At 40.4% G+C, this 24,640-nt stretch overlaps 3 protein-coding genes across 4 annotated transcripts in view; 2 read left to right on the top strand and 1 right to left on the bottom strand.

Moving 5' to 3' along the window:
* The first annotated feature begins 316 nt into the window (after window positions 1-316).
* LOC137287459 (uncharacterized) lies at window positions 317-3,775 on the top strand. Its single transcript, XM_067819768.1, has 2 exons — window positions 317-689; window positions 1,949-3,775. The coding sequence occupies exon 2, from the start codon at window positions 2,066-2,068 to the stop codon at window positions 3,665-3,667; it is 1,602 nt and encodes a 533-aa protein (XP_067675869.1). The 5' UTR covers window positions 317-689; window positions 1,949-2,065; the 3' UTR covers window positions 3,668-3,775.
* A 2,589-nt stretch (window positions 3,776-6,364) lies between these two features.
* On the bottom strand, window positions 6,365-24,590 carry LOC137287484 (dehydrodolichyl diphosphate synthase complex subunit DHDDS-like). Of its 2 annotated transcripts, none has more exons than XM_067819818.1 (8): window positions 23,841-24,590; window positions 21,891-22,073; window positions 21,585-21,727; window positions 18,710-18,826; window positions 11,003-11,104; window positions 10,448-10,562; window positions 8,571-8,678; window positions 6,365-7,440 (listed from the first exon to the last, which is right to left on the bottom strand). In XM_067819818.1, exons 2-8 carry the CDS (start codon window positions 22,071-22,073, stop codon window positions 7,198-7,200), a joined length of 1,011 nt encoding a protein of 336 aa, XP_067675919.1. In that variant the 5' UTR covers window positions 23,841-24,590; the 3' UTR covers window positions 6,365-7,197. The 2 variants fall into 2 exon arrangements, with proteins under 2 accessions (XP_067675919.1, XP_067675918.1); XM_067819817.1 differs by having other exon boundaries at window positions 23,833-23,958.
* Window positions 24,159-24,640, top strand: part of LOC137287482 (bromodomain and WD repeat-containing protein 3-like) — a 35,156-nt gene continuing 34,674 nt past the window's right edge. Inside the window, exons 1-3 of the mRNA XM_067819815.1 lie at window positions 24,159-24,312; window positions 24,397-24,455; window positions 24,533-24,562. Coding sequence (XP_067675916.1) covers window positions 24,264-24,312; window positions 24,397-24,455; window positions 24,533-24,562 — 138 coding nt within the window. The 5' untranslated portion in view covers window positions 24,159-24,263. The remainder of the gene's footprint in view (window positions 24,313-24,396; window positions 24,456-24,532; window positions 24,563-24,640) is intronic.

The raw sequence follows: 24,640 nt of genomic DNA on the forward strand, positions 1-24,640 counted from the left end.
ATAAGAAATCATTCACATGCGGAATATACATCGTCGGTGTTACAGAAGGGAAAGATATCAGGGATTAGGTGCTAGGTATTGCACTTTATTTGTCACCTAACCTCAGATTTCAAGCTTCTACAGCAGAAGTGCATGCACGGATTGTTTAGAGTCATATCAGCTTTCTGGTGAACCAACCTATAGAATGTTTACCTGTTTGTTTTGAAAATAAAATGACACCCTCTTACCAACGTAGAGCCACTTTGACACGCTCTCTAGGCTCTGGGAAACAATAGAGGATCACACACACTACAATTGATTGTGCCTGAACATTCACAATGCATCAAGAGTGGTGGGGATCAGTATACAGTCACCCGGCCGGGGGCGGATAACCCGATTAGTGCACGCTATATCCACCAGTTCTGTGGCGGGAACGAGTCGGAGTCCCAGACATCCACCACAGATCATCCTACTCTGACGAGAGTGGCTGGTAATCCGGAGTCAGGATTATAGCACAGTTCGGGTATTGACTGCCGAGGCATATATCACTGGCGTCTTGGTGGAGGCCTTTCAGTGTTCGTATGTCAAAAGTGTGCTTACCACACTAAACAAACAACCCATATTTCATGTACTAATTGTACCCTAACTTCAGGACTCAACTTATCATCCAGCTGCCCAGAACAACATTCTTCTTGGTGGCCGACAGTCAGGTGAGTACAGAGCTTTTATCGGAATACTGTTGGTTTAAACATGTCCTATACTAGGATGTGCGTGTTTACTGCGAATACATATCTGCCTTACAGATTTACATGTTGTAATACATTGATCAGTTGTAGCTGACGCTGTAACGGTTTGAGGTACACCAGAGCCTTTGTATATGACATATACAGTTCTGTTGTTTAACAGATCAAGAACCGGCTAATTCGTCACACACCCAATCTTCGTGACTAGTAATTGTCTTTGTTAGCTGCCCCTTATTTCAGTAGCAGAACTTCTTTATAAGGCGGGTGTGAACATTGGTCTTGGTACTGGAATCTCTGATTGTGGATAAGAGTTAAGCTTCAAGATAATAAAAGAGCCCCCAAACCAGTGTAGTTTATTATTGCAATTCACCGCACTTAAATTGCCAGCCACCCATCAAACAAACAAACAAACAACTCCCCCCAAACACACAAACACGTATGTAAGTAAACCCGCGTGATAAAAAAACCCAACGTCCCTACACTTGGATGTGTCCTGGAGGTGTTGAGTTTCATTCAAAGATTTTAAATATGTAAACCCTTTTCAGCCAACACGCTTTTCACGGAGGTACTTTATCAGTGGTGGGTTGCTTTGTGAAGCCCTTTCATGGCTGGCCAGACGTACTATATTATGTCAAACACTGGGCAGAATGGCTGTAGGCAAGGGGTGAAATCTCAATATCGGATTAGGGTTAATTCCTTTGCCGTTTGTCAAGAGGTTTTTGTGCGAGTGCCATGTAAGAAACTACATTTGAGAGTAGATGGATTAACCCATGTTCCGGTAACCTCGACGATAATATCTCACTAATTACAATATTGCTATGTATAATTGTTGCCAGGCACGCGAATGTTTCAATCAGATAAAAGATGTCTGAAATGAAAGTGAGATCGCCCAGTGACCGTTTGTAGAACTGGTATGTTAACAACACAAAACCTAGCAATATGAAGGGTTAAACGGCAGCGATGATCGAAAGTTATATTACTTCTTCACATCCCTTATATACACTACACATGTTGTATAAAAGAAGTGGCATATGTACCAAATTATATACAGCTTAACGCTTTAGGGTAAGTATTTTTCATTGTATAAATCGTTCGAATTGCAGATGAAAGATAATGTGTATTTAATATTTTAAATCGTTCCTAGTGTGTGGTACTGCAGGTGAAGGAATCCATGATGTTGGTGATATTTCCTGGTAAAATTGTTAATTTAATTTTCTTTATTGCAGGTAGCCCAATATCGTGATACTCTCCCTTCACGCATACAACAAGGTGTACCTGATGAAGTGTTGACGAGACGTGGTTCCGGCTCAACGTATCACCCTCGTCACTCTTTGCCCACAACAATGCCGGTGGCCGTGGAGAAGAAGGTGATGTTCTCAAACGAGTATCTGGAGAAGTCACCAGACACCAACGCCAATTCTGTCATCTTCCAGACACTTGTGCCCCGACGCCGGAGAGACCGCTTTGGCCGTGACACAACAAGCAAGTCTGACTATCTACTGTCTGCTACCCTGTTTCCCACTGGGGTCAGGGCGCCTGCTCTGGAGGAGCTGCAGCAGAAGTGTGGACCCATCAGTCGACTTGAAAACGCCAGAGAAACTCCCAGGAGGGTAATAGCGCCGGAGTCTCTGCCTGGGGCAGGCCCGAAGGTGCTCGCCCTGCGGAAAGGCAAGGAAAGCCCGCCTGACACCCACCGGTCATCCCAGAGCAAATCTGAAGCTTTGTCATGCAACCTCCGGTCATACCATTGGTCACAGATGCTGAAGAAGAAAGACGTCCGAGATCCTATGTATATCAATACATACTGTCCAGATGAAAGACCGCTTCGCTTCAAGGAAACGTCATTCCCGCGGATATCCAAGGGCAGACCATGGTCGGTGGGGGAATCTAATCCTTCAAAACGATTTGTGAGGGTGAGAAATGAAAGGAAGAGTGCTGGCCAGATGACAAGTAAAACCAGGGTTCAAGGTACGTCATTGCACCGGTCCAGGAAGGCGTTCCATGCTACCAGTACCAAGGAGGACGGTGAGCAGTATTTTGAAGTGAAGCATGTGTCAGCTCAGAACAGTCGATCCCGGGGACAGGAGGCGTGCCTGTACTCGCAGGTTCGTCAGTGTATAAGACTGGTAAGGAATCATGATGTCACATTCAGGAAAAGGACTGAACGTCCGATGAAGTCTGAGACAGGCAAATACAGACCATTCTCCACAACCCGGATCCGCACCCCATGTGTCTCTCCACAACCACGCTACACGTACAAGGAGCAAGATTCAGCTGACACGTATCGAAATTACGTCATAACGAAAGCACTTCAAACCAGGATGAGCGGGTCAAGGTCAGCAGGTACTGTCGCCAGTGGGGTTGTGGCCCGTAACAACACCGCGGCATCTACGTATTTTGATGTCGAGTCCCAAGTGGTTCAGTCAGTGGCAGATAGCAACATGCCAGACAGTGACTCTAAAACAACAAGTGGAATGTCTCACGATTCGGAGTTGAGGCCAGCATCCAGACACTCGCATGACCCCCTAAGTATAGGGCTGGATGTTCGGGGGTCCACCATTGTCCCACCTAAGTTGAGCAAATCAAAAGCATCAGACTTTGATTATTCAGAAAAAACCGTGGTGACTTTCAGCCCCAAGAAAGAAGTGATTACACACAAACGCCGCGAAAGATCCAAAACGTCCACCAAGTCGGGAGTAAGTGGTCACAGTGGTGTAAGCATCCCGGCAGAGGAACTGGCCAACCGTCGCGAGGAGGAGGAGGACATCTTCCCCGAACCCGTCACCATCCAGCTGGACGAGAGTGGAAACCCCACCATCTGGAAACACGACCCTACCCCACGGGACAGCCCGGACTCAGGAGTCATCAAAATCCCTGCCGCGATGTCCATGTTAAGTATAGAGGGCACAGAGGACACAGACACCCACGATGACGGCTGCTGTTGACTCGATGTTCTCTGTAAGACCCTCGCGCTAAAAGATCAACGCGACCCTAGCGGCGGAACAGCTATCTATTTATATTAGGGAGACAATAATACAATCATCTTCAGAACATGATGCATTTGTGATATTATCTTTTGTTCATAATTACAGTAGTTTGTTTCAAAGCATCGAAATATATGGCGTCACAATTTCACTTAATTCTGAATTCTGATAACGTGTATCGGACAGAAATCATGGATTATTAGTTGTGGTTGTTAACCTCTCCCTGTTGAGAACTACGTCAGGTTTACTTGATAACCCTCCCGTTAATGTATACACATGCACGTACATATATACCTCCATGGTTCAGATGTGGAGTGTTGTGGTACATAAATACACTTTCAGACACATGCATGTGAGTACTCAATGGTAATATAAAGGTTTAAACTGTGCATACGAGTTCAATCTTGTATTCATGAATTCATCAATATCAAGTGACATCGTTTATAAAAAACATCAGTTAAAAGTACAGACTCATGGTCGACCCCAACAGTCTCCATTCTCGTGTCTAGTTTAAATACACAGCTACACGTGTTTATGCGCAACTAATGATAACGTGTCGTGGAGCTGGTATAGAAATGACAGGAAAAAACAAATTTTTCCATAGTCAGGGAGAATTGTGCTTTTGCAAGAATAACAATGAATGGGTACATATATCTAATGTACCGCAGAGCACCCTTGCCATAGTCTCTGAACACATTTAATTCTGTAAGGAACGAGCAATTCGTTTTCAACTGAAAAGGGAGACCCAGAGAAAAGAGAGTCAGATTCCTGGCCATGAGGAAATCCATAAATGTATTTAGGGATTTAACATTGCAGAGAGGGCCACTGTGACAAACAAAGGAAATACTTCGAGCACAATGAATTATTTTGGTACGAGTAAAAGTGTGAGGTAATGTTTGACTTTTCTGATCAGGAATCAAGGTATACATGTCATGCAGGAAGATGTATTAGCGAAATATGCTCATCTAACACAATATGCGGTCTTATGCAGTCATTAATACATTTTGATAAAATATTCGTACTGCAAAACGCTACTGTGTAATGAATCCCGTGAAATAATTCATATATTGTAATATTCCATACGGATGAAACCGTACGTTGACGAGACGAGCAGGTTTTACTCAATCTGGTACTGCCGGAGATGTGACAACTGAGATATGTCACCATGTTGATGCCTAACAAGAACGCCAGTTGGGAGTGAGTAAGTTTAGTTTTACACCGCACACAGCAATATTCCAGCTATATGGCGGCGGTCTGTAAATAATCTAGTCTGGACCAGACAATCCAGTGACCAACAACAATAGCATCGATCTGTACAACTGGGAACCGATGACATGTGTCAACCAAGTCAGCGAGCCTGACCACCCGATCCCGTTAGTCGCCTCTTACGACAAGCATAGTCACCTTTTATGGCAAGCATGGGTTGCTGAAGCGCCAGTTGGGTTCATGAACAGTTGCCGTATTCATTATAATTTTAAAGGTATTTTTGACTTTGCCTTTCGGGCTGGAACAAAGGTTCACAAAACAGACCAAACAAAATGTGTAGCTAAACAAGGTCCTCCACGTGGAAAATACGATATCGGATATCAATGGGACTGTAGATTAGTCCAGATATACTTGTTTAACAACCATAGATTCAAATCGCTAGTACTGGGTTGTTATCACATGGTGGTAATCGCGACTTGAATCTAGGATCGTTTGTAAACAAATGTTATTTCAAGTTGAATACTATTCAGTTCTGAGATTTAAACGTTCATTTGGAAATCTAAACTTCAACAATCTCAATTTCACTTTATTCGTTGAAAACATGAAGCGCCCATAAAATGTAGTTATTGTTACACCTGATCCCATAAATGGGTGGGGTGAAATGATTTACAGTTATACATAACTAGGGAGAATTGCCGGAATATTGGCTCCTGTGTCACATCCAACCCGTTGTGGTACTGTTGGAATATAGGCTACTCTGTTAAGGAACAGGCCAAAATGGCCACTAAAAATGTCAAAATAGTCATAGAGAAAAGTCAAAAGTGTCAACGTTCTTCAAATGCTTTTTCATGTTTATCGAGTACTTGGAGATGTTTTCGTTTTTAATACTTTGTGCTGTTTAATTACTCTTGCAGAATGCAAGAATCTTCGTAGTGTCATAACAAATTAGAAACCTGACTTCACTATCTTGGTTGATGGCATATCTTGCAGACACTTGTTTATCTTCCAAACTTCATGACACCTGGCCCTAATCATGTCACTTTGTGAGTGTCCACACTAATACCTGTGTAGTTGTCATTGAAGATGACAGCTACATTTTCCTCACAACACAAAGAATAAGGTTTAGTGTTCCAGGGCACAGGACTTCATGTCTTTATGAGGATAAAGATTACAAATGTTTCTCTTTAGATGACCCCTGCCTGGAAATACTTCCTGTACAAACATTGTGATGTCCTGATGTACTGTACTAGGAACCGCTTTGAGTCAGGGGTTTTCTTAAATTTATACATATATCTTTTAAATCTGTAATCCTCACAAACCCTGTGTTCCAAAGCCTGTACGTTCAAACAGTTCTCCAGTCCCTCCAAACAGTGCTCAAGCCAAACTATTATCACTTTCATGAGATGTCGGCAACAGCAGCAGCTAATGGCAAGTACCACACAGATTTCACATACAGGTCACCATGTTTATTGATGTAATATTTATGATACAGAGACTCATTGCAAACACTACCTCCTCACACCACCATTTATCTTTATATACAACAAGAACAGACTCACATCCCAATTGTGTAGATCAATGTACAGGATGCTGATCACTGGGTTGCCTGGTTCAGACGTGATTATTTACAGATCGCCACAATATAGCACACATATTGCTGAGTGTGGTGATAAACAACAACCAAACAACCTGTCTGGCTTCTGCAAAAGCAAACCTATTTATTTCACAATTTGCTAGTGAACACCATAAAATAGTTCATTTGTAGAAAGCACTCTCACAGTAGTTCTTGTTAACATATGACTAAATACAATAAATATCCAGGACACTTACATAAAGGGTAAACATAGCATCACAAGATGTCCTGAATGTCACAAACAAATGCATTCTCAGCTGTTCTGCCTGTCACAAACCATTTCACAGTCAGTTTTAAGATCCCCCCAAGAGAGGTCAACACTAAGGCTGACAAAAAATGCTAACCCAGAGTGATCTCCCTTGTACATCAGCCTTAACATCACATTCCTGGGCATCCTTTCACAAAGCACTGAGGTGATCATAAGTCACTAAGGTAACCTTAGAGCAATGTCACAGACTTATGGTTAACCTTAGTAAAAGGTTCAATTCACCTCTGAATCAGTTTCAGTACTCACTTAGTTACTATAAAAAGTCTTCCCAGTCAGGGCCACTTTCATAGAACACTGAAATGTTGTATGAAGCCAGAGATGAAGCACCCTATAAATGAGCCTTGCCCCCACCAGCTACTGTCTCAGTCCTACATGTCTGTGGCGTTATGACCCACAGGGCACTGCAGTCTGGTTGACCAGGGAATGGAAGTAAGAGTCACGTTTCTTCTGCAGTGTATGGAGGAATGCTTCTATTCTAGTCTGTCTCTCTGCTGTGTACTGGTGGACAAGACCCTGGGATGTGACGCCACTGGCATTACCCAGTGAGGATAGCTGCTGCATTGTGGACTGGTAGTCAGACTCCCGCAGGATGCGCTCTTGTTCTATGGCGCTGTTCAGCTTTGCATTCTGTGAAAACAAAACAGATGTGTTACATACTGCATCTTCAAATTTTATATATTATAGAAGAACCATTTCCTGACCTTTTATTGTGTTGCTTAAACAGCTGTTGTATTCTACAGCACTGACATCTTCTGAATAACCTCAACCACATAGTTTTCATAAATGATCTGATGTAGATCTTTGTTTAGTTGACATATGCCTGATTTACTTTGTGCAAAATACTAACCCAACACACAGAATTTCACCTGAATACTAGTCACTAATATCAACCATTTGTGGGGTGTGAAAGCAAGATGACCTTTTCACCAGTCTGTAACATATTACGGGAATGTATTTGATTCTCATGGAGATGCACTATGTTTATTTACAGTAATGTACATGGTAACAGTGTATCACTCTAGATCATTCTTTTGGGAATGTATTTGTTTATTGTTAAGTATGTTAGTATCTCAGAGACATGAAGGACAAGGCAATGACAGTTTGACCCAATATATGACGGTTCATATCCTCAAAAGAATTGACTTTCTTTGTGGGAGTTCTAAAAAGTATGATGATGACAAATACGGAGCCAATGTTGGAGTAGCCACCAGACTATGCCTATGGTTATAGTTGAGATACCACTTGAACAGAGAACATGCTGGGCTAGTACTTCTCATTTAGTGCGGCACCCAACCACTTACAATGCCAAGGATGTGAAGTGAGTCAGTGCGTTTAGTTTTATGTTACACATGTTGCATCTCGATCACACACAGGTTAGCACAGTAACTTGATGATTTGTTCACTTTTCTATATTTGATTGACTTATGATGAGTGTGTTAAGCTGTGATAACTCTAAAGATGATCTTTCTGACTTCTGTCAAAATACACATCTATTACAATATGAACCAGAGTTCTGCACAATAAGGATTTCCTGTCTACACTGAACTTTGCCCAATCCGAACCACCATTAATACACAGAGGAAGTGTGGCAGTATTTAACTGACACACAAACTAACCAATGTTAGCACAATCTTAGCACATCAGCAAATAGACCAGTCAAATCAATTATACACTGTACTGTAATTACTGTCAAGGTGCTTGAATCTCTCTTTGTCCGAGTACATTGTAACTAGGTGGTTATGGAACTCTGCACCCACCTGGATTGCTTGGTAACTTCTTTGGTAGTGGAGGACGGCACCATAGAGGTGCCAAATGCTGAACTCTGGCCACAATACCTTCACAAAGGCCAAGCAACTATAGCTACTCTGAAACATATGCATGGTGGGGACAGTGAGTTAACGATGGTTTACATAACCATTATCTAATGATAATCAAGGTGACCGTAGATATCTTAAAGATCACATATACTCTAGGGGGTACAAATACACAAATCATTTACTGACATTGCTATAAATGAAACCCCATCATTAACACGACTCACTTACACATTTGATTGCTTTAGATCAACCTCTTTTACAACAGTGCACAATTCTCTCCCGCGAACAAAATTTCAACCAATCAGAGTGGCGTGCCTTCATGACGGAATGTGAGACATAAGTGTGTTGGTTGTTGTAGTATTCATGCACATTTCCAGGGGTAGATTATCTTATAGGTTTGCCTAAACCTGCAAACATGACAACTTTTCTGGAAAATGAAAGCTCTATGTTTTCACAATCTACTAGCATTTAATCTTGTTGCCTGCTCTGCTTACTTTCTGAGACACAACTTATTTTCATGGACGATTCTGTCAAAATCGCATGTTGTCATAATGATCATAAATCATTCTTGTACCTCTGTTAGAAGAGTTTTTTTTACTCATGATTCAAAAAGATTTAACTACCAGCAGGAAGTAGTTCTGATCTTGTAACTTGATGAAAACAAACCATAATCTAATTGATTCTCAAACAGACTTCAGACTGTGACACCACGATTTAAAAAAATGGTGGCACCCTTTCACAAACATCAGCCAGTCTGAGGATACATACTATTTAGGATTGTTTTCACATACTATTCAGGATTGTTTTCACAGAGTTACAAAATCGAAACTACTTTCAACTGGTGGCAAAATATGTATTTGATTGATGGACAATAGGATTTTGCATTAAAATGGATACAACATAACAAGTTCACTCTTGGAAGCAAGATGGGAGTCAGTATGATACTACTTACAATATTATTGTCACTTCTACCAAAATCTCGCTGAATGAAGATATCATTATGTTACAAGTCTGTCTTGGAAAATCCTTTTGGTCAACAAATCATATACTACAACTAGTAAGTAGTTTTGATTTTTCTAACACGATGAAAAGAAATCTAAATAGCATCTTCTATCTTGGAAACGAGGTTGGTATGAACCACCCTATTTAATATGTACAGGCTTCCAAAACACGCGCTTTGCACTCAAAAAATACATATTTAGCACAAACTGAGGTGTCCAGTGGAATCTGTTCATAGTGACATCATCACCTGACACCTGGGAGCATTCGACGGCAACACAACGATTCGACATGTCTTTGTTGACACTGAGAAACCAGCAAATTGGCGATCTTTTTACACGTTTTATATAAAACTAACTGAAAATCCTACCTCAGATGATGTGGCTGCAGGGCTCTGGTGACATAGTTAAGTAACCTGTCTGTGGTTTCGTTCACGGATGAGCGTGAAGCAGATGGCTTTTTGGCAACTTTTAATTGCTCGGTATGAATTAACCACACCTTTTTTAAGAATGAACTTGGTGTTCTGCTTAAGACTAACCATAAGTCTTTCATATGTAATGGTTAAAAGAGTGCAACAAATTTGAGTATATTAATTTTGTTCTTTGACATGGATAATCTTCACTGCTTTGGATATGGTCCATAATCTGTGATCATAATGGGTTCTCATTGCATAAAGTCGGCAAATAATATACAAAATAGATACAGGCATGGTATCACCACGCCTTGTGCCAATATATGCAATATATTAACAGACAGACAGATGTTTGATAGGTACATTCCCATCATGTTCATGGGAAGATTAACGGTTTTTCACTGACCTCCCACAGTAGAAAGTCACTGAGTCGGACTTCACCGGAAGTACGGATGAGCAGATCTAGGTGACGTGACTGGGATGTGTACAGGCACTTCCCTAACAGATCTTCAGAGATGTCACTGAAACATGTCATGCCATGCAGTACATATCCATACATGCTACCCAAGTCTAGCATTTTCTACAACATTAAGTAGGGCAAAGTGAGCCTGATAACCGACATCAAACAAGGCATATTTCACTAAATTAAGATGGATACTGGGTAATTTAAACAGTATTTTAATTATTACTATGATAAGTCTTCCAATCATCAAACTGAGTAAAATGTAGGTGGTCTCTGAGCAATTCTTGTGAGTGCTGCAGGACATGTTTGGTGTCATCCTGCAGATGACATCCAAGCCATGTCAGCTTGCTGATGGGATTAACCTCTTTGGACATGTGGACAGTGCTCTAACTGACTCAGGATCAGAGGTTCTGTAGTTGGAATCACTTTCTGGGATTTGGAAATTTATGGAATCTTCACAATGATAGCAATGGAATGTTATCGTCCTCATCAACTGACCTGTGCTTGAGTAGCCCTTTACTGACTCCCTCAACCATCTCCCTCATGGCTGTACACATGTCATCTCGGGCGGTGTACGCAAAACAGACATTCAGGATGGCTCTGAAACATTGGGAAAGCCATCAGCACACAATGTATCAATGTCTGCATCAAGCCATTCATGTACCTTCACAACACTCCCACAATGTACAACAGTCAGTGGCTGTCCTACATCTATGGGATACTGGCGGTATTAGGGACAGACCCAGTAACGGAATACCTGTACCTTTGGCAGTTGTCCTACATCTATGGGATACTGGCGGTATTAGGGACAGACCCAGTAACGGAATACCTGTACCTTTGGTGGTTGTCCTACATCTATGGGATACTGGCGGTATTAGGGACAGACCCAGTAACGGAATACCTGTACCTTTGGTGGTTGTCCTACATCTATGGGATACTGGCGGCATTAGGGACAGACCCAGTAACGGAATACCTGTACCTTTGGTGGTTGTCCTACATCTATGGGATACTGGCGGTATTAGGGACAGACCCAGTAACGGAATACCTGTACCTTTGGTGGTTGTCCTACATCTATGGGATACTGGCGGCATTAGGGACAGACCCAGTAACGGAATACCTGTACCTTTGGTGGATGTCCTACATCTATGGGTTACTGCTGAAGGTATATCTGCAGTTTGTGCCTGTGAAATGCATTAAATCTTTCGTTGGAGCTCACTACATGTAAACCTAATTACAGGTCAAGAATGATCTTTTGTTATTTTTTACCTAACACGGAAATGATTCACCTTAAGTTAATATTGTCCAATAGCAAAACAGCTTTCTCTACCATTATATCATCAGTTTCTCACTGACAACTTCATTTTGTGCATATGTTTTAAAACAATATAACAAACTGTTTGATTGAAAAAGTGCAACCTGATCAAAAGAAAATTCTGGAAAATCCCGGAGATGATTGAGATTGTATCTTCAGGCTGGCAACAGTGAGTTATATTTCAAATGTTTACCACTGAAGTGAGAGATGGACCATGATTCTGATGTCAGTCAGTAAGTTCTTGAGTCTGTAACTATCACTGGGAATGGGCAGTGTAAGCATATTTGTGGTTAAATAGTAAGAAAATTCATTCTAAATGTCACTTTGAAAATCAGATACACAGCAATTTGATTTGTCTGATAACGTATGGTGGCCAGTAGTGATGAGATAGTTACCCTTACAGGTAATATAGGGTATTCCCATACACAAGGACGTACCCAGAAAAAGAATACCAAAGATGCTTGAGGAGTACCATATACTTCATGGCTAAAACAGAAATGCAATTCAGATATGCCTTTGTGAAAATAGGCGTGCCCATACCATTCATTGTTAAATAAACCAGTAAACCTCATGTAAACCTGTAAAGTTGAGACCTGGATTTACGAAACGCTGTCATGACTGCAGGAATAATTCTGCTTCTTTTGTCCTGGATCTATAAACTAACCCACAAAAATAAGGTATCACCTGATTTTAATCGAGCCCCCTGCGGAAATTGAATGTCTTTCAAGAGTGCCACTTTATATTTTTACCATGCCATGGCACACGAATTACGTGTTATTTCGATCCCTTTAAGCATGGAAAAAAGGATCCCTGCCTTATACACATCAAATACAAAGGAAAGAAAGATGTGATGAACAATTTTTTTTAAGTACTTCAACTCAGATCTCAGAATTACCATGGCAACTGTCAAAGATACAAACATGAGACTTATGTTCAGCTATGCACTGTTAAAAATCAATAACACACTCCAGCAAGGATCAATTTACCACACTGATAATGGCAAGGGCAAAAGCTGAACTAGATCTCCAATACAATTAAGAACATAACACAAAATCAAATAAAAACTCTAATCAAACTGTTGGTATCAATGTACGATGCAGTGAGAAATTGTATTTAATTGCATTGTAGTCAATATCTTCACGAACCCCATGCATTTCAGATAATGCTCAGCAGAGCAGAGCTGTGCTATAAATAGCACTGGCCACAGCCTCAATGGCGGAGAGCAGCTGAATGAGGTGGCATCTAACATGGCTAAATATACCTCAAGCTGAACAAACAGTATTTCCACTTTGTTCTTGATTCCATCATAACATGCCCACATATATGCTTTGTATTGGATGCAAGTGTGAGAAGACATGCATCACTGGCCAATTTAAAATACGAATCTGAAGTCTCCACATTCAAATTGTTGCAACTACTGACCAATGCACTGAAAAAGACTGCAGTATAAATAGCTGCTACATTCCTCCCTTCCATGGAGGTCCGATGCCATTGGGTTCAATGCACCTGACTATGCTTGTGAACTTCTGATAAATAGACTAGGCTCTCAATGGTGTACCTTGACTTCCATTTTGGCAAATTATAGCAGATTTCTGTTATATAACTGATACATAACTGGACACTGATCTTTAGCTTCCACTCAGAAGTCCAGCTTCTCACTTGTTATTGCAGCTGCTGTGATTCAATTTCCCTGCTTAGTGCCACGATGGACTGCAGATAATAAACTCTGAGGCAGTATGTATATGCATCGCTCACACTGTCTGGTTGTCTGATAGGTGATCTTAAAATACTTCCATGTTACAAAGGACACATGTTTGTAAAATTCTTCCACCTCACCTAACCAGTAACAAGAAGACAGTCCCCTGATGGAGATCTGTATTTATCATCATTCACTTGATCCTCTGTACAGAATTTATTACTGGTACTATCAGTGGTCGCATTATTCAGATTACCTGACAAAGTTGACCATTTGATGTTTTTGTGGCTGTGGTAATTATTCAATCTTAGACTGGTTTCTGAGTCTACTTCTACTGGGATAAATGCTCAGTGCACTCTGTCCAACTTGAACTCGGACTGCTGTTTTTACCAGACTGAACTTATGGTCCCAACGTAATCCTTCTTTGTTGTCATAATGGAAGAAAACTCGTATTTAGGACTCGCATTATTTCAGATTTCGGACCAAAGTATTGGCCAGTAAATGTAGTAACATGTAAAAACATTATTTTATAATCTGGACTGAGCACTAAGTCATCTTGGCCAATAAAACTTGAACGAACAAGCCATTGATTGATTAAAAAGTTCAAAAGCTATGTGCGAATGTCCACTTTCCTGATTTGGTACGCTGTGTTTTGACTGGTCAATCTCAAAGGTTACATGACTCGACCTCCTACTAGGTTTTGTTAGACTCAGTAGTGGAGTGTAACGAAAAGTACTGAGGATAAGTTTACATAGACTGACAAAGTTGTATAGATGTACCACAACTGAGAAGACCATGTATGTTATGTGAAAATTTCTGTGTAACTCGTAGTGCTGTCTAATTCAAACTTTTTCAGTCAGTCCCAACATGTCTGAATCAAACAGAGTGCACTGTACATGATGTATGATAAACATCTAAACATTTTTACCATACTGTAATTTAGAAATGAACAGATCTGACACAATTTAGGCCTTACATACTTTCAGATCTTTTGCTCAATGACTAACACATGAACACCCTACGATTAACAATGCTCAGGAGAAATCAGTGATTTGTGTTACTAATCAAAAATGATGAATGTGACCAAACAAGCACCTTATCAAAACTTATTATCATTAACAAACCTCAAAGGATGTGTTTTTCCAGATAACAAACTGTATTTAAATTCTACCAATGTGATGATTTGCAAGCATATTTCAGATAAAAGCAGCAAATGTCCTTCCTGCTGATGCAGCTCAAGTCACAAACCAGTTCAGATTTTCTTTTTGATCTCATCCAGATACCCATGGGAAAGAAAACACCACCAAAGGCTAAAGCCCATTCTGGCAAATAGCTGCACACCAGTTTATGCTGAAGTTAGTTACAAGCCATGAGATACCTGACAAGGTTCCTACCATAACTTACCACAAAAAAGTCAAGTGTTTCTCAAAAGTTTCTGACACCTTTAAATTTAAACCTTTGAGAGTTGTGGAATGCACTGTCCTACTTGCAACCTCTAGTTCAACATAACCTTCTCACAATCATATCCATAGCTGCCTTGACTTGTCCACTGACACCTGTGAGGGGGTCTGTGAGTTTTCTCTTTGAGAGCTAACAGTGCTCATGAGTCAGCACTTCTGACCATAAATTAGTCTGGCATGATAAAAAGGTAATGCATAATGAAAGGGAGACCCGAGACATACTTAATTTTCTTCAAACTTTCAAAATTTAGACATGCCATACATTTCAGACTTGCATGGGCTTTCTTGGACATACAGTGGAAGCTGTCCAGTCCGGCAAGTTGTCATAAAATCTCAGTCCCATCGGTGGCTTGTACATTTATCATCAGCTCTACAATCTGGCATACTATCTTAACCAGATAATTTCTTCAGTCCAAATGAGTGCCGGTTTGGACAGCTTCCACCGTATTTGTTTCAGGATCTGTATGACAGAGACATGTTCATGTGGGAAACATTTGGAATCAAATGTATTGAACATAGTCAAGATTTCATTCAATATTTTTTATGTTGTTTTTGCAAATTCATGTGGGAACCAAAAAATTCACCACCTTTCTCTGACATGAACAGTGTGTAATGCCTTTTTAAATTAGGATACTGTCTACCACATGATATACTCAAAATCTCCTACTACTGTCATGGCACAAGCGAAAGTGTGCGTGTTAAGGGAAGTAACTGCGAGAGTATATTTGAGCTAATTACATGTATTTACAATATTGCAACATTTCACAGCTTGTGGTGAACACTCACAGAACATTTATCCATTTGAATCTAAATGAACATGAAATAAGCAAGGTAGTATATGATCACTTGTAACACAAAAAAATGGCATAAAGGTATGAACTGTCACTAGAACAATCTTAACACTATATGAAAGGAACGTGTCAACAAAACAATCAGCACACCATGCTTGTTTCTGGACAAATTCAACTATACACCAATCTATACCTACATGTCTATAAAACCATACATGCCAGTCAAGCCGACAGATTTACCTACAAATGAGACTTAGATAACAAAGATAGAGGGTGTAATTTGGCAGATAAGGTGCTCAGAAGTTTGAAAAGACAGAATCAAACTCACTGGCTATACATCTATATAAATTTTCCAAACTTAACTTTTAGTTTTATAAGTAACAATGGTTTAATGTTTACATCACAATTCATAACTCAATAAACATCCATTGAACAGAAATATTTTGTGGCTTCTTCATTATCAACGTTTTTGGAGCACATTTGAGTGTTTATGCATAATTGTGAATATCAATGTCCAGCTTGCACATGACATTCTTGATACAAACCATGTTGGTTAATTGTTGTATCTATGACAATTGCCAATGGTGTACGCGAAATGCCCAAATAAACGCAACAAAAGCACAAGTCAAGGGTGTGGTGGGATCAGAGTCAGAGCTCTTCAGTTAAGACTGGTTTCTGTCTGATCCAGTCATTGGGGGAAAAATGGATGCAGTTTGTTTGCAACCCACAGACATGGTCATGTGTATAAGTATCACTACTGCCCGTCTGTGTAATTACATAATGTCACATGGACAGAACCCAGCTGCTTGTGCCATGAATCAACGTATTTTGTTTAGGGTGTTTAGGCTGATAGGGGTTACGTGTGGTCAATGATTGAAGTTGTGTATTGCATATTGTCATTAGCAGAAAGACAGGCCGACACACAGGTGTCAATAAAACAGACATTGAATTTTGTCAGTGACAGTTCATCACAATCAGCATAATTTTCATATATTTAAAGTTTTCATAGTTTGCATGTGCAGCACAGCTGGTGAAACTACTTTTCCCCCCACCGTGCTGGGAGAAAATTTGTGAATTGTTTGAACTGCAACTTCACAGGCTTATATCCATCATTATAAGTTGAATTGGCATTTTTGATAATTTGTTCCTGAAAGTCCATACCGAAAGCTATCGGAATCTACAATGTTGTGTTTTGTGTCGCAGGTGACCTTTCAAATAAATTTACTTTTAAGGAAATTGCAAGTTTACATTTTTAATGTCCAGATAAACCTCAAAAGAAGCAAAATGAGTTTTTCCATTTGTGACATGTCATAATGAATCCTGGGATTCAGGTGTGGCGTTCCGTTCTGGGATAGAAGGTCCGGTCGAAAGGGTAACAGTACAGGAATCTGAGCCAGAAACCTAATGATTACCGGAAACCAGCTTTGGGCCGACCAAAGGGTGCCAGAAGCACAAGTAGTCAAGCTGGTTGTGCGGCCAGCTGCGAGAGGACTCGTGAGATCAGAGGAACTGGTGGGAATGCCCACAGAACTCTGTCCAGTTGAGCAGAAAGGCGTCGTTGGATATCGCCCTCGGATCCGGTATCCAGGAGCTGAATATCCCCCAATGCAACATCCACTTGAATGAGGCTAGTATATGTCGTGAGAGCGCATCTGCACGAAAGTTGTTTATGCCCGGGAGTTAAACGGGGAATGTCGACTTGGTCGCACCACAGCAGAAACTGCCAAGCCTCCTGAAGGAGAGATGGAGACACTGTGCCGCCTTGCTTCAGGATATATGTCATAGCGGTCTGGTTGTCCATCTCCAGACGAACCAGTTGACCCCATATTGACTCCACGAAGCTCTCGTACACCTGGTGGACTGCTCTTAATTCCAACACACTGATGTGAAGGGTGACTTCCTGTTTGAGACTGATAGTTCGCCCACGACGCCCCCCCCAGCCTGTGAATGAAGCGTCCGTATGAATCGAGAGGGAAGGTGTCGGGGTTTCTAAGGGGAGTGAGAAATCAACCGTAGGTGAGGAATCAACCAATCAGGAGTCTCAAGTACCTTCTCGTAGCTCTCCGAGTGGGACCATAACTGGGCTAGTGCCCCTGTTGAATGGGTCACATCCTCAACCTTGCACGCCTGACCACATCCACTGTAGCTGCCATATTGCCCAGCAGATGAAGCCAAGTTCTCGCTGTGACCCTGGGGGACTCAAGGAACTGAGAAACAGTCCTCTGGACTTTCACAATTTGGTCTTCAGCTGGGGAAACAATCCCCTGCGCTGTATTGAACCATGCTCCCAAGAACACCCGATCCTGCGGAGGGGCCAGGTCTGATTTCTTGAGATTGATGATCCAGCCGAGCTTCAACAGGATGTCCATCACTTGCTGTGTGGAATCGTGTGACAAGGGAACTCAAGAGCCAATCGTCCAGGTACAGAAGACAACATCTGCCCCGTGACCTGGATAGCTGAGCTGGGATCAAGATAAGTTTGGTGAACACCCCCGGCGCCGTAGAGATGCCGAAGGGCAGAACCCGAAACAACTCCCGTTGAAAGCAAACTGAAGGTATTTCTTGAACTCAGGGTGTATGAGCTGACATGAGCCAATCCCCTGTCTCTACGGAGGAGATCACCGAGTGGAGTGTCTCCATTCTGAAGGATGGAACCTCAATGAGCTTGTTCAGCTGTCTGAGATTCAGAATGGGTCTGAACCCTCCGTCCTTCTTGGTCACAAGAAAGTACATGGTCTTCTTGTTGACGTTCAGGAACCACCTCGATGGCTGCCTTGTCCAGTATTGTCCTGTTGAAACAATGAGTATGTACTCCAGATGTTGAAGAGGTATCTGGAGCCCTGATATATTGCATACAACATGTGTATAATGAGGATTTGATCTTCATTTCGCCCATTACCCAGAGTGCACAATGTGTGAATATGTGTGTGAGTGTGTGGGGCCTACCTATTGTTGTGTTTCGTCAGCTCCACTGCCTCTGCAATAGTCTTCTGTACATCAGTCGGCAGCAGACGGAGGTTACCCAAGACTCGTATACACACACCATGCTTCTCGATGAGCTCCCTGAAACCAGAAATATCTTCACATCAACTTGTTCCAAGCCATTATTAGAGACAATATATCCTGTAAAACCTACTCAAACGAGGAATCCCTATGTTGTGAAATTAGCAAGTGAGTGAGGATGGTTGTACTGACTACACCAGAAATGGGTTTCACACATTGTAACCATGTGGGAAGAAAACCTGGGGCTTCGGATAACACTTTACCCACAACAAGATTCCCACAACAAGATTCATCAAAATTCATGTAAGTTCAAACAGCATTAAAACTGAAAACTGAAATAAAATACAAAATCAAAATATGAGATGCACACCTTTAGAGTCCCTATAAACCATATATGTAATCTCAATGAATTCCATAAAGTAGTTTTTAAGAAGTGGATAACATACACCCCCACTTCATCCCCTATTACACTATTCTCATAGAGAAATTTTGCAAAATGTACCCAAGTTAAAATGTCTCTAAACTTACAAAAAAAAAAAAACAAGCACAAAAACAAGATGTGAGATGCACACCATTAGAGTCCCAAGAAAACCCATGTTAAACTCCAGGAAGTGATTTCTGAGGAGAGGATGAGTAAATTCCCTGTTTTGTACGGACGGACAGATGGATGGACATGGAGGTTAACCATAAATGTCCCCTGGCATATTATGGTGGGGGCATAAAAATGCAGACCCTGTATACACATATAATAAGATATTGAACAAGGATGAATATAGATACTGAAATTAGTTACATGACAAATAGAAATCTCAACACAAAATATACATCATAATACTGACGCATGACATCACTACTGATGACTGATTTCTTTCAAAATGGCAGCTTTGCTGCCAAAGGTACACAGGATTTTGCGAGGACCCTTCCTTTGATTCATCATTTGTACATAAATATCAGGTACAAGTAAACAGAATGATTCTGACTTAGTAACTATGTGTGTATTGTAATATGTTATATTTGTTTTCATTGTAAGCCAGCCAGATATGATGATAATTTCTGTTGTCGTTCTGCATAATTTTGCATCAATCACGGCATCATGCTGCACAGAAACTCTGACAATTTATTATGAATTATTATGAATTATTATTATGAAAATCATTTTATAGTATCTATTCTCAATTTCCTGTTTCCTGCTGATACTCTTTCAATGCATATTCTATTGTATTAAGCCAAAGCAAACGATGAATAGATGGCTGAATATAAAAAAATGCTACACACTACAGTGTAAACCTGATATTTTTCTTTGTTTACATTTCAAATAAGCACAGTCTTTCGAGAAAAGCATTCGTTTTCACATCCAATATCTTCCATTTCATTTTATCTTGCTAGTTGGTATCGGTGACAAAGATCATTTGTAATACGATTCTAAAATGTATTGGGAATTCAGTGATGCATTTGCTGCAGCTGAATATGATATATACGTGATGAAATTGGCCTCTCCATAGTGGCTTTCAAGAAACTAGATTTTGTATCCAACATCAGTATATTTTAAAAAAAATCCAAACCAATTCTTGGATCCTCTGTAATCTCTCAGAAATATTACTAGTGATTTCATGGAAATCTGACATCAGGTTTCCCACAAATATGATAGAAGTACAGCAATCACCAAGTCCTGTAAGTGTCATATGTCCTACTTTGTGTGAGAGTATATGTATCCACTTGTCTGTAATGGATTACGGAGCTATTGACAAAAAGGATTAGGGATGAGTGGAGCAATTATTTTTAATGAAACAACTAAATTTCTTTCAAAAACCAGTTTATGAACTGGATATTTGATGACATGCTGGGACAGTGGTAATTCTAGAGACAAGACATAAAAAACACATTCCTGTCAACTGACTTCTAGTCATTTAACATGTTTAACAGCTCGTACACAGGTCTTTGGTGTGATAAACAAACTCTTTGAATGTAACATGCTATTAACTTGGCTATCCACTGGAAAGTAGTATGCAGTGTTCGCAGTAGGTTTTGTAAGAATGTGTGCAGAAATAATATAGTAAATATATAGTCCAAATCTTTTGTGCGTGAAATTTTCATTACAATCCTGAATCACTTCAAAATGTATGCTGACTTTTCACACATTCAGCAATGTATGCAACACAGTTGTTTGCAGGCATAGCTATCTTAACAGCAGAATGTGTTACAGCACAGAATCACATAGCAGCAGATAAAAACTGGCACTGACGAACTGTTGCCTTAAGACCATTGGTAGACTGTGCTCCCCAAATACACTGATTTGGGAAGCTGATTAGGGAACCTGTGATTTCAGACCTATACCCAAGGAAAATGATGGATCTAAGTTGGTTATCTTCAGTCACCTGACCAATGTAACACACTTCTTGTGAACTGAAGTCACAACACAAGTTCCAAAATTTCATTTACCATAAATTTCTTATAAAAACAATCTAACGATATTTTGTAATGAGGAGTACTTTCAAGGTGGTTCACAGATGATCATCTAAGGTCTAAAGTACTCTTGCTGTTATTCCCTAAGATCATATCAGCTGTATTGAGCCCTGTATTTCCTTACACAATGACAATAAAACAAACTGACTTCATCTCCCATTACTACAGCCACGAGTTACCACCACATCATTTGAGACTGTTGATGTGCTGTGCCTTGTGAGCAGCATTGTACAATCAACAGGCATTTTTTGAGTTATGTATTGTGTGATTAAAGTGAATAATAAACTTGCTATTTATTGTTTTAGGATTTAAATATTCAGATTACTTTGTTTGTGAATACTTTCTACGTACTTACTTCTCCTCAAGCAGACGGGCAAACTTCTTCCTGGCCAGCTCCATGAGACAGTCAACCTCCTCCTTGGATCTTTTGAAGTTCTCAATGCTGAAGGCATACACTGTCACTTCACAGATGCCCAGGTCAAGACACCAGTCCAGTGTCTGCAAGAAACAGTCATCATATATTCAGACAGTCAGTCAAGTCTGCACTATTAGCCTCTTTGCTAAAATGTAATTGAGTAAGTTTTTTTTGTATGGCTGTACATTTTAGGAAAATGAGTTTGAAACTTCTGATAATCGTTTTACCTTAATTTAAGCATCCTACCTCAGCAAGCTTGTCAAATCCCTTCAGATGTCCCTCAGCCTTCTCCATGCTGTTCTTGACAGCAAAGCGCCGGTTACCATCCATGATAATACCAACATGCTTGGGTACTGGACCAGCCTTTAACACAGATGCACACACTCTCTGCAACCATGACCGGTTCTGCCGCTCAGGGAACCACGACATCTGTATAACATGATACAAACATAGAAGTGTTTGCTATCCATACATATCAAGGTATGCATGACAACAAAGTCCTCACTTAATGCAAAATTACACTTCGCATCATGAAAAATTTTAAACGAACCATGGGAACTGTAGCTGATTAACTATGCTTTGCTATAAATAACAAAATTTATAAACATTCTTATCAGCATCATTTATGGGTGTTTCGAAGATAAAGAATGCTGACTACTTAAGGTGGTGATTTTCATCCAGCATGTTAAATGAGTACAGTCTAGAAACCAACTGCGTTATCCAACAGAAAGCAGAGCACATGCCATATATATCAATGAAAATCACCATAATATTTGCAACACATATAATAACCAACAAGATACATTTAGAACAAATTTCAGGGTTGGAAGGACTGATAGAGGCAATGCATTTTGTAAATGTAGTTTTCCTACTGAAAAAGGTGAGGTAAATGAAGAATGCCACTCTTAGTGATACCCCTTATTGAAGTATAATGCAACAACACAAATCTATACTGGGCACATAAAGAAACTGTGCATACAAAAACTTAAAATCTAAATTTATCAAACCTGTGTAGACACATAAGGATTTAAACTCAGAGATTAGTAACCGAAACCAAAAACCAAAACCTTTAGTTTTAAGCCGCACTCAGCAATATTCCAGCTATATGGCGTCGATCTGTAAATAATCGAGTCTGGACCACACAATCGAGTGATCAACAATAGCACCGATCTGCACATTTGGGAACCGATGACGTGTCAGCCAAATCACCTGGTCTGACCACACAATCCTGTTAGTTGCCACTTACGACAAGCAGAGTCGCCTTTTATGGCAAGCATGGGTTGCTGAGGGCCTATTCTACCTAAGGACCTTCACGGGTCCATCAAACATGTACTAGATGTACCACTCTGAATCATAATAAATAATTGTATGCATTAACTTTACTGCTTTCCACACACTTGTTATCAAAAGAATTTTTTTGCATAGTTGTAGTCTTCACATACAAATCTTATTGATAACTTTCTAAAAGTATCCGTCTGAAACAAACAATGTCCTTGTAGGTACTGTAGCATTTTCTACAACTTGACACATCTGCAAACAGTTCAAGGACACAAACTGTATGAACAGATTATTATTCAAAATAGACAAACTTATGGATAATAACTTCTTCATTACAAGGGTGTGATGCATCCATACAGATTCTTATACCATTGACAAACATGCATGCAGCTGTTATATCCATATAGTCTGTCTATTTTGTACTTCAAAGCTTCTAAAATGCCACGCAAAGATAAACAGATCTTCATATTTTCGCCAAAGGTTATCATTGTCTCTGAACTTTGATGTTGAGACTGACTGGGGAACATCTCTATTTCTGTATTTAAAATTAACCAAAGGCTATTGATCTAATAGTTTAAGAATCACAGTTAATGATCGACCTCCATTAAAAGATCTTTGCGGAGTCTTACGTTGAATTTATTAAGCCGGTCGATTTTCAGCTGTGTAGCGTGAATGTTAGAAGCGAGATTTGTCGCATGCATAAGGAAGCGAAGTTGGGTTGTATTTCGCGGAGATCGGGATACAATATCCTCATATGACATGTGTCACATGTAGCAAGATTCAGAAACCTCCTGTCGCAGGTCATCAGCATGATGCAACGCCGCAAAATAAACAATATATACGAAATGACAGTCTGATCGGGGTAATAGTATGATAATTACAAAAGCACAACTTCTGTTAGAAGACTTACGTTCTCACCCTAAATATTGTCAACAACGTGTCCCTCCCAGTATAATCACTCCCAGTTCACGTTTCACATTCGACTGAGGGCAACCCCGGCTTGTGACGTCAGCGCACTTACTTCAGCGAGCGGTCTGCCTCCGCGAAAGAAAGTAGTTTCGCATGAACTGGATAAATTGTGTTTGTTTCTTGTTACCTGTTCATGTAATTCATCCTGGTACGTGTTATGTACTTATGATAGTTCCTCATATGTGGCTCAAACGCAATGTTGACCGTTACTGCCAACTCGTGAATCAGGAATGACTACGCCAAAATAGTCCGCCTGACAAATGCCTTACACACGTATGGACAAAAATAGCTCAAAATGGCGACTGAGGCTAATCGCTAATTACGTCTTGAATTCTTGAAAATTGAGTTCAGTGAGAATGTGAAAAGGCTAAAATGCCTACACCAGAATCAACAGTCGCTTCTGTCTCGACGATAGAGTCAGGTAGAAGTTTTTTCACTGCTATATGAGCGCTGAAAACTCCAAGCGGGTCGACCAACCATTGACAAATTTTCCATATCTTTTCAGAATTGTATTTCCTCATCGCTCGATTCCTGTCTTCGGGGCCGTGTAAGAAGGCATCAGAAGTAAGTAAAATTCTTAATTTTGATCAGGTATGACTCTTGTGACATCAGTGAATCATCTGACTTCTTTATATTTGCAGGTGCTGCTTGGGGAGCTGAAAGAACACAAGGTTAGTAATCGACAGTCCATGTGAAGAACTTCTCTTTCGAGTTTCGCGCTTTTCGTCCGATATTTGTGATTTTGTAGA

Source organism: Haliotis asinina, chromosome 6 (genome assembly GCF_037392515.1).
Source record: "Haliotis asinina isolate JCU_RB_2024 chromosome 6, JCU_Hal_asi_v2, whole genome shotgun sequence".
NCBI classification, from domain to species: Eukaryota; Metazoa; Mollusca; class Gastropoda; order Lepetellida; family Haliotidae; genus Haliotis; species Haliotis asinina.

Bases quoted from the DNA above. Each gene is read 5' to 3' on its own strand.
- LOC137287459 (XM_067819768.1), top strand. From the start codon at position 2,066: ATGCCGGTGGCCGTGGAGAAGAAGGTGATGTTCTCAAACGAGTATCTG.
- LOC137287484 (XM_067819818.1), bottom strand. From the start codon at position 22,073: ATGTCGTGGTTCCCTGAGCGGCAGAACCGGTCATGGTTGCAGAGAGTG. The intron at 11,105-18,709 runs GTAGGCCCCACA...CCAATGTTTCAG, and splicing joins CTGACGAAACACAACAATAG to AGCCATCCTGAATGTCTGTT. The intron at 10,563-11,002 runs GTCAGTTGATGA...GACATGTTTCAG, and splicing joins AAAGGGCTACTCAAGCACAG to TGACATCTCTGAAGATCTGT.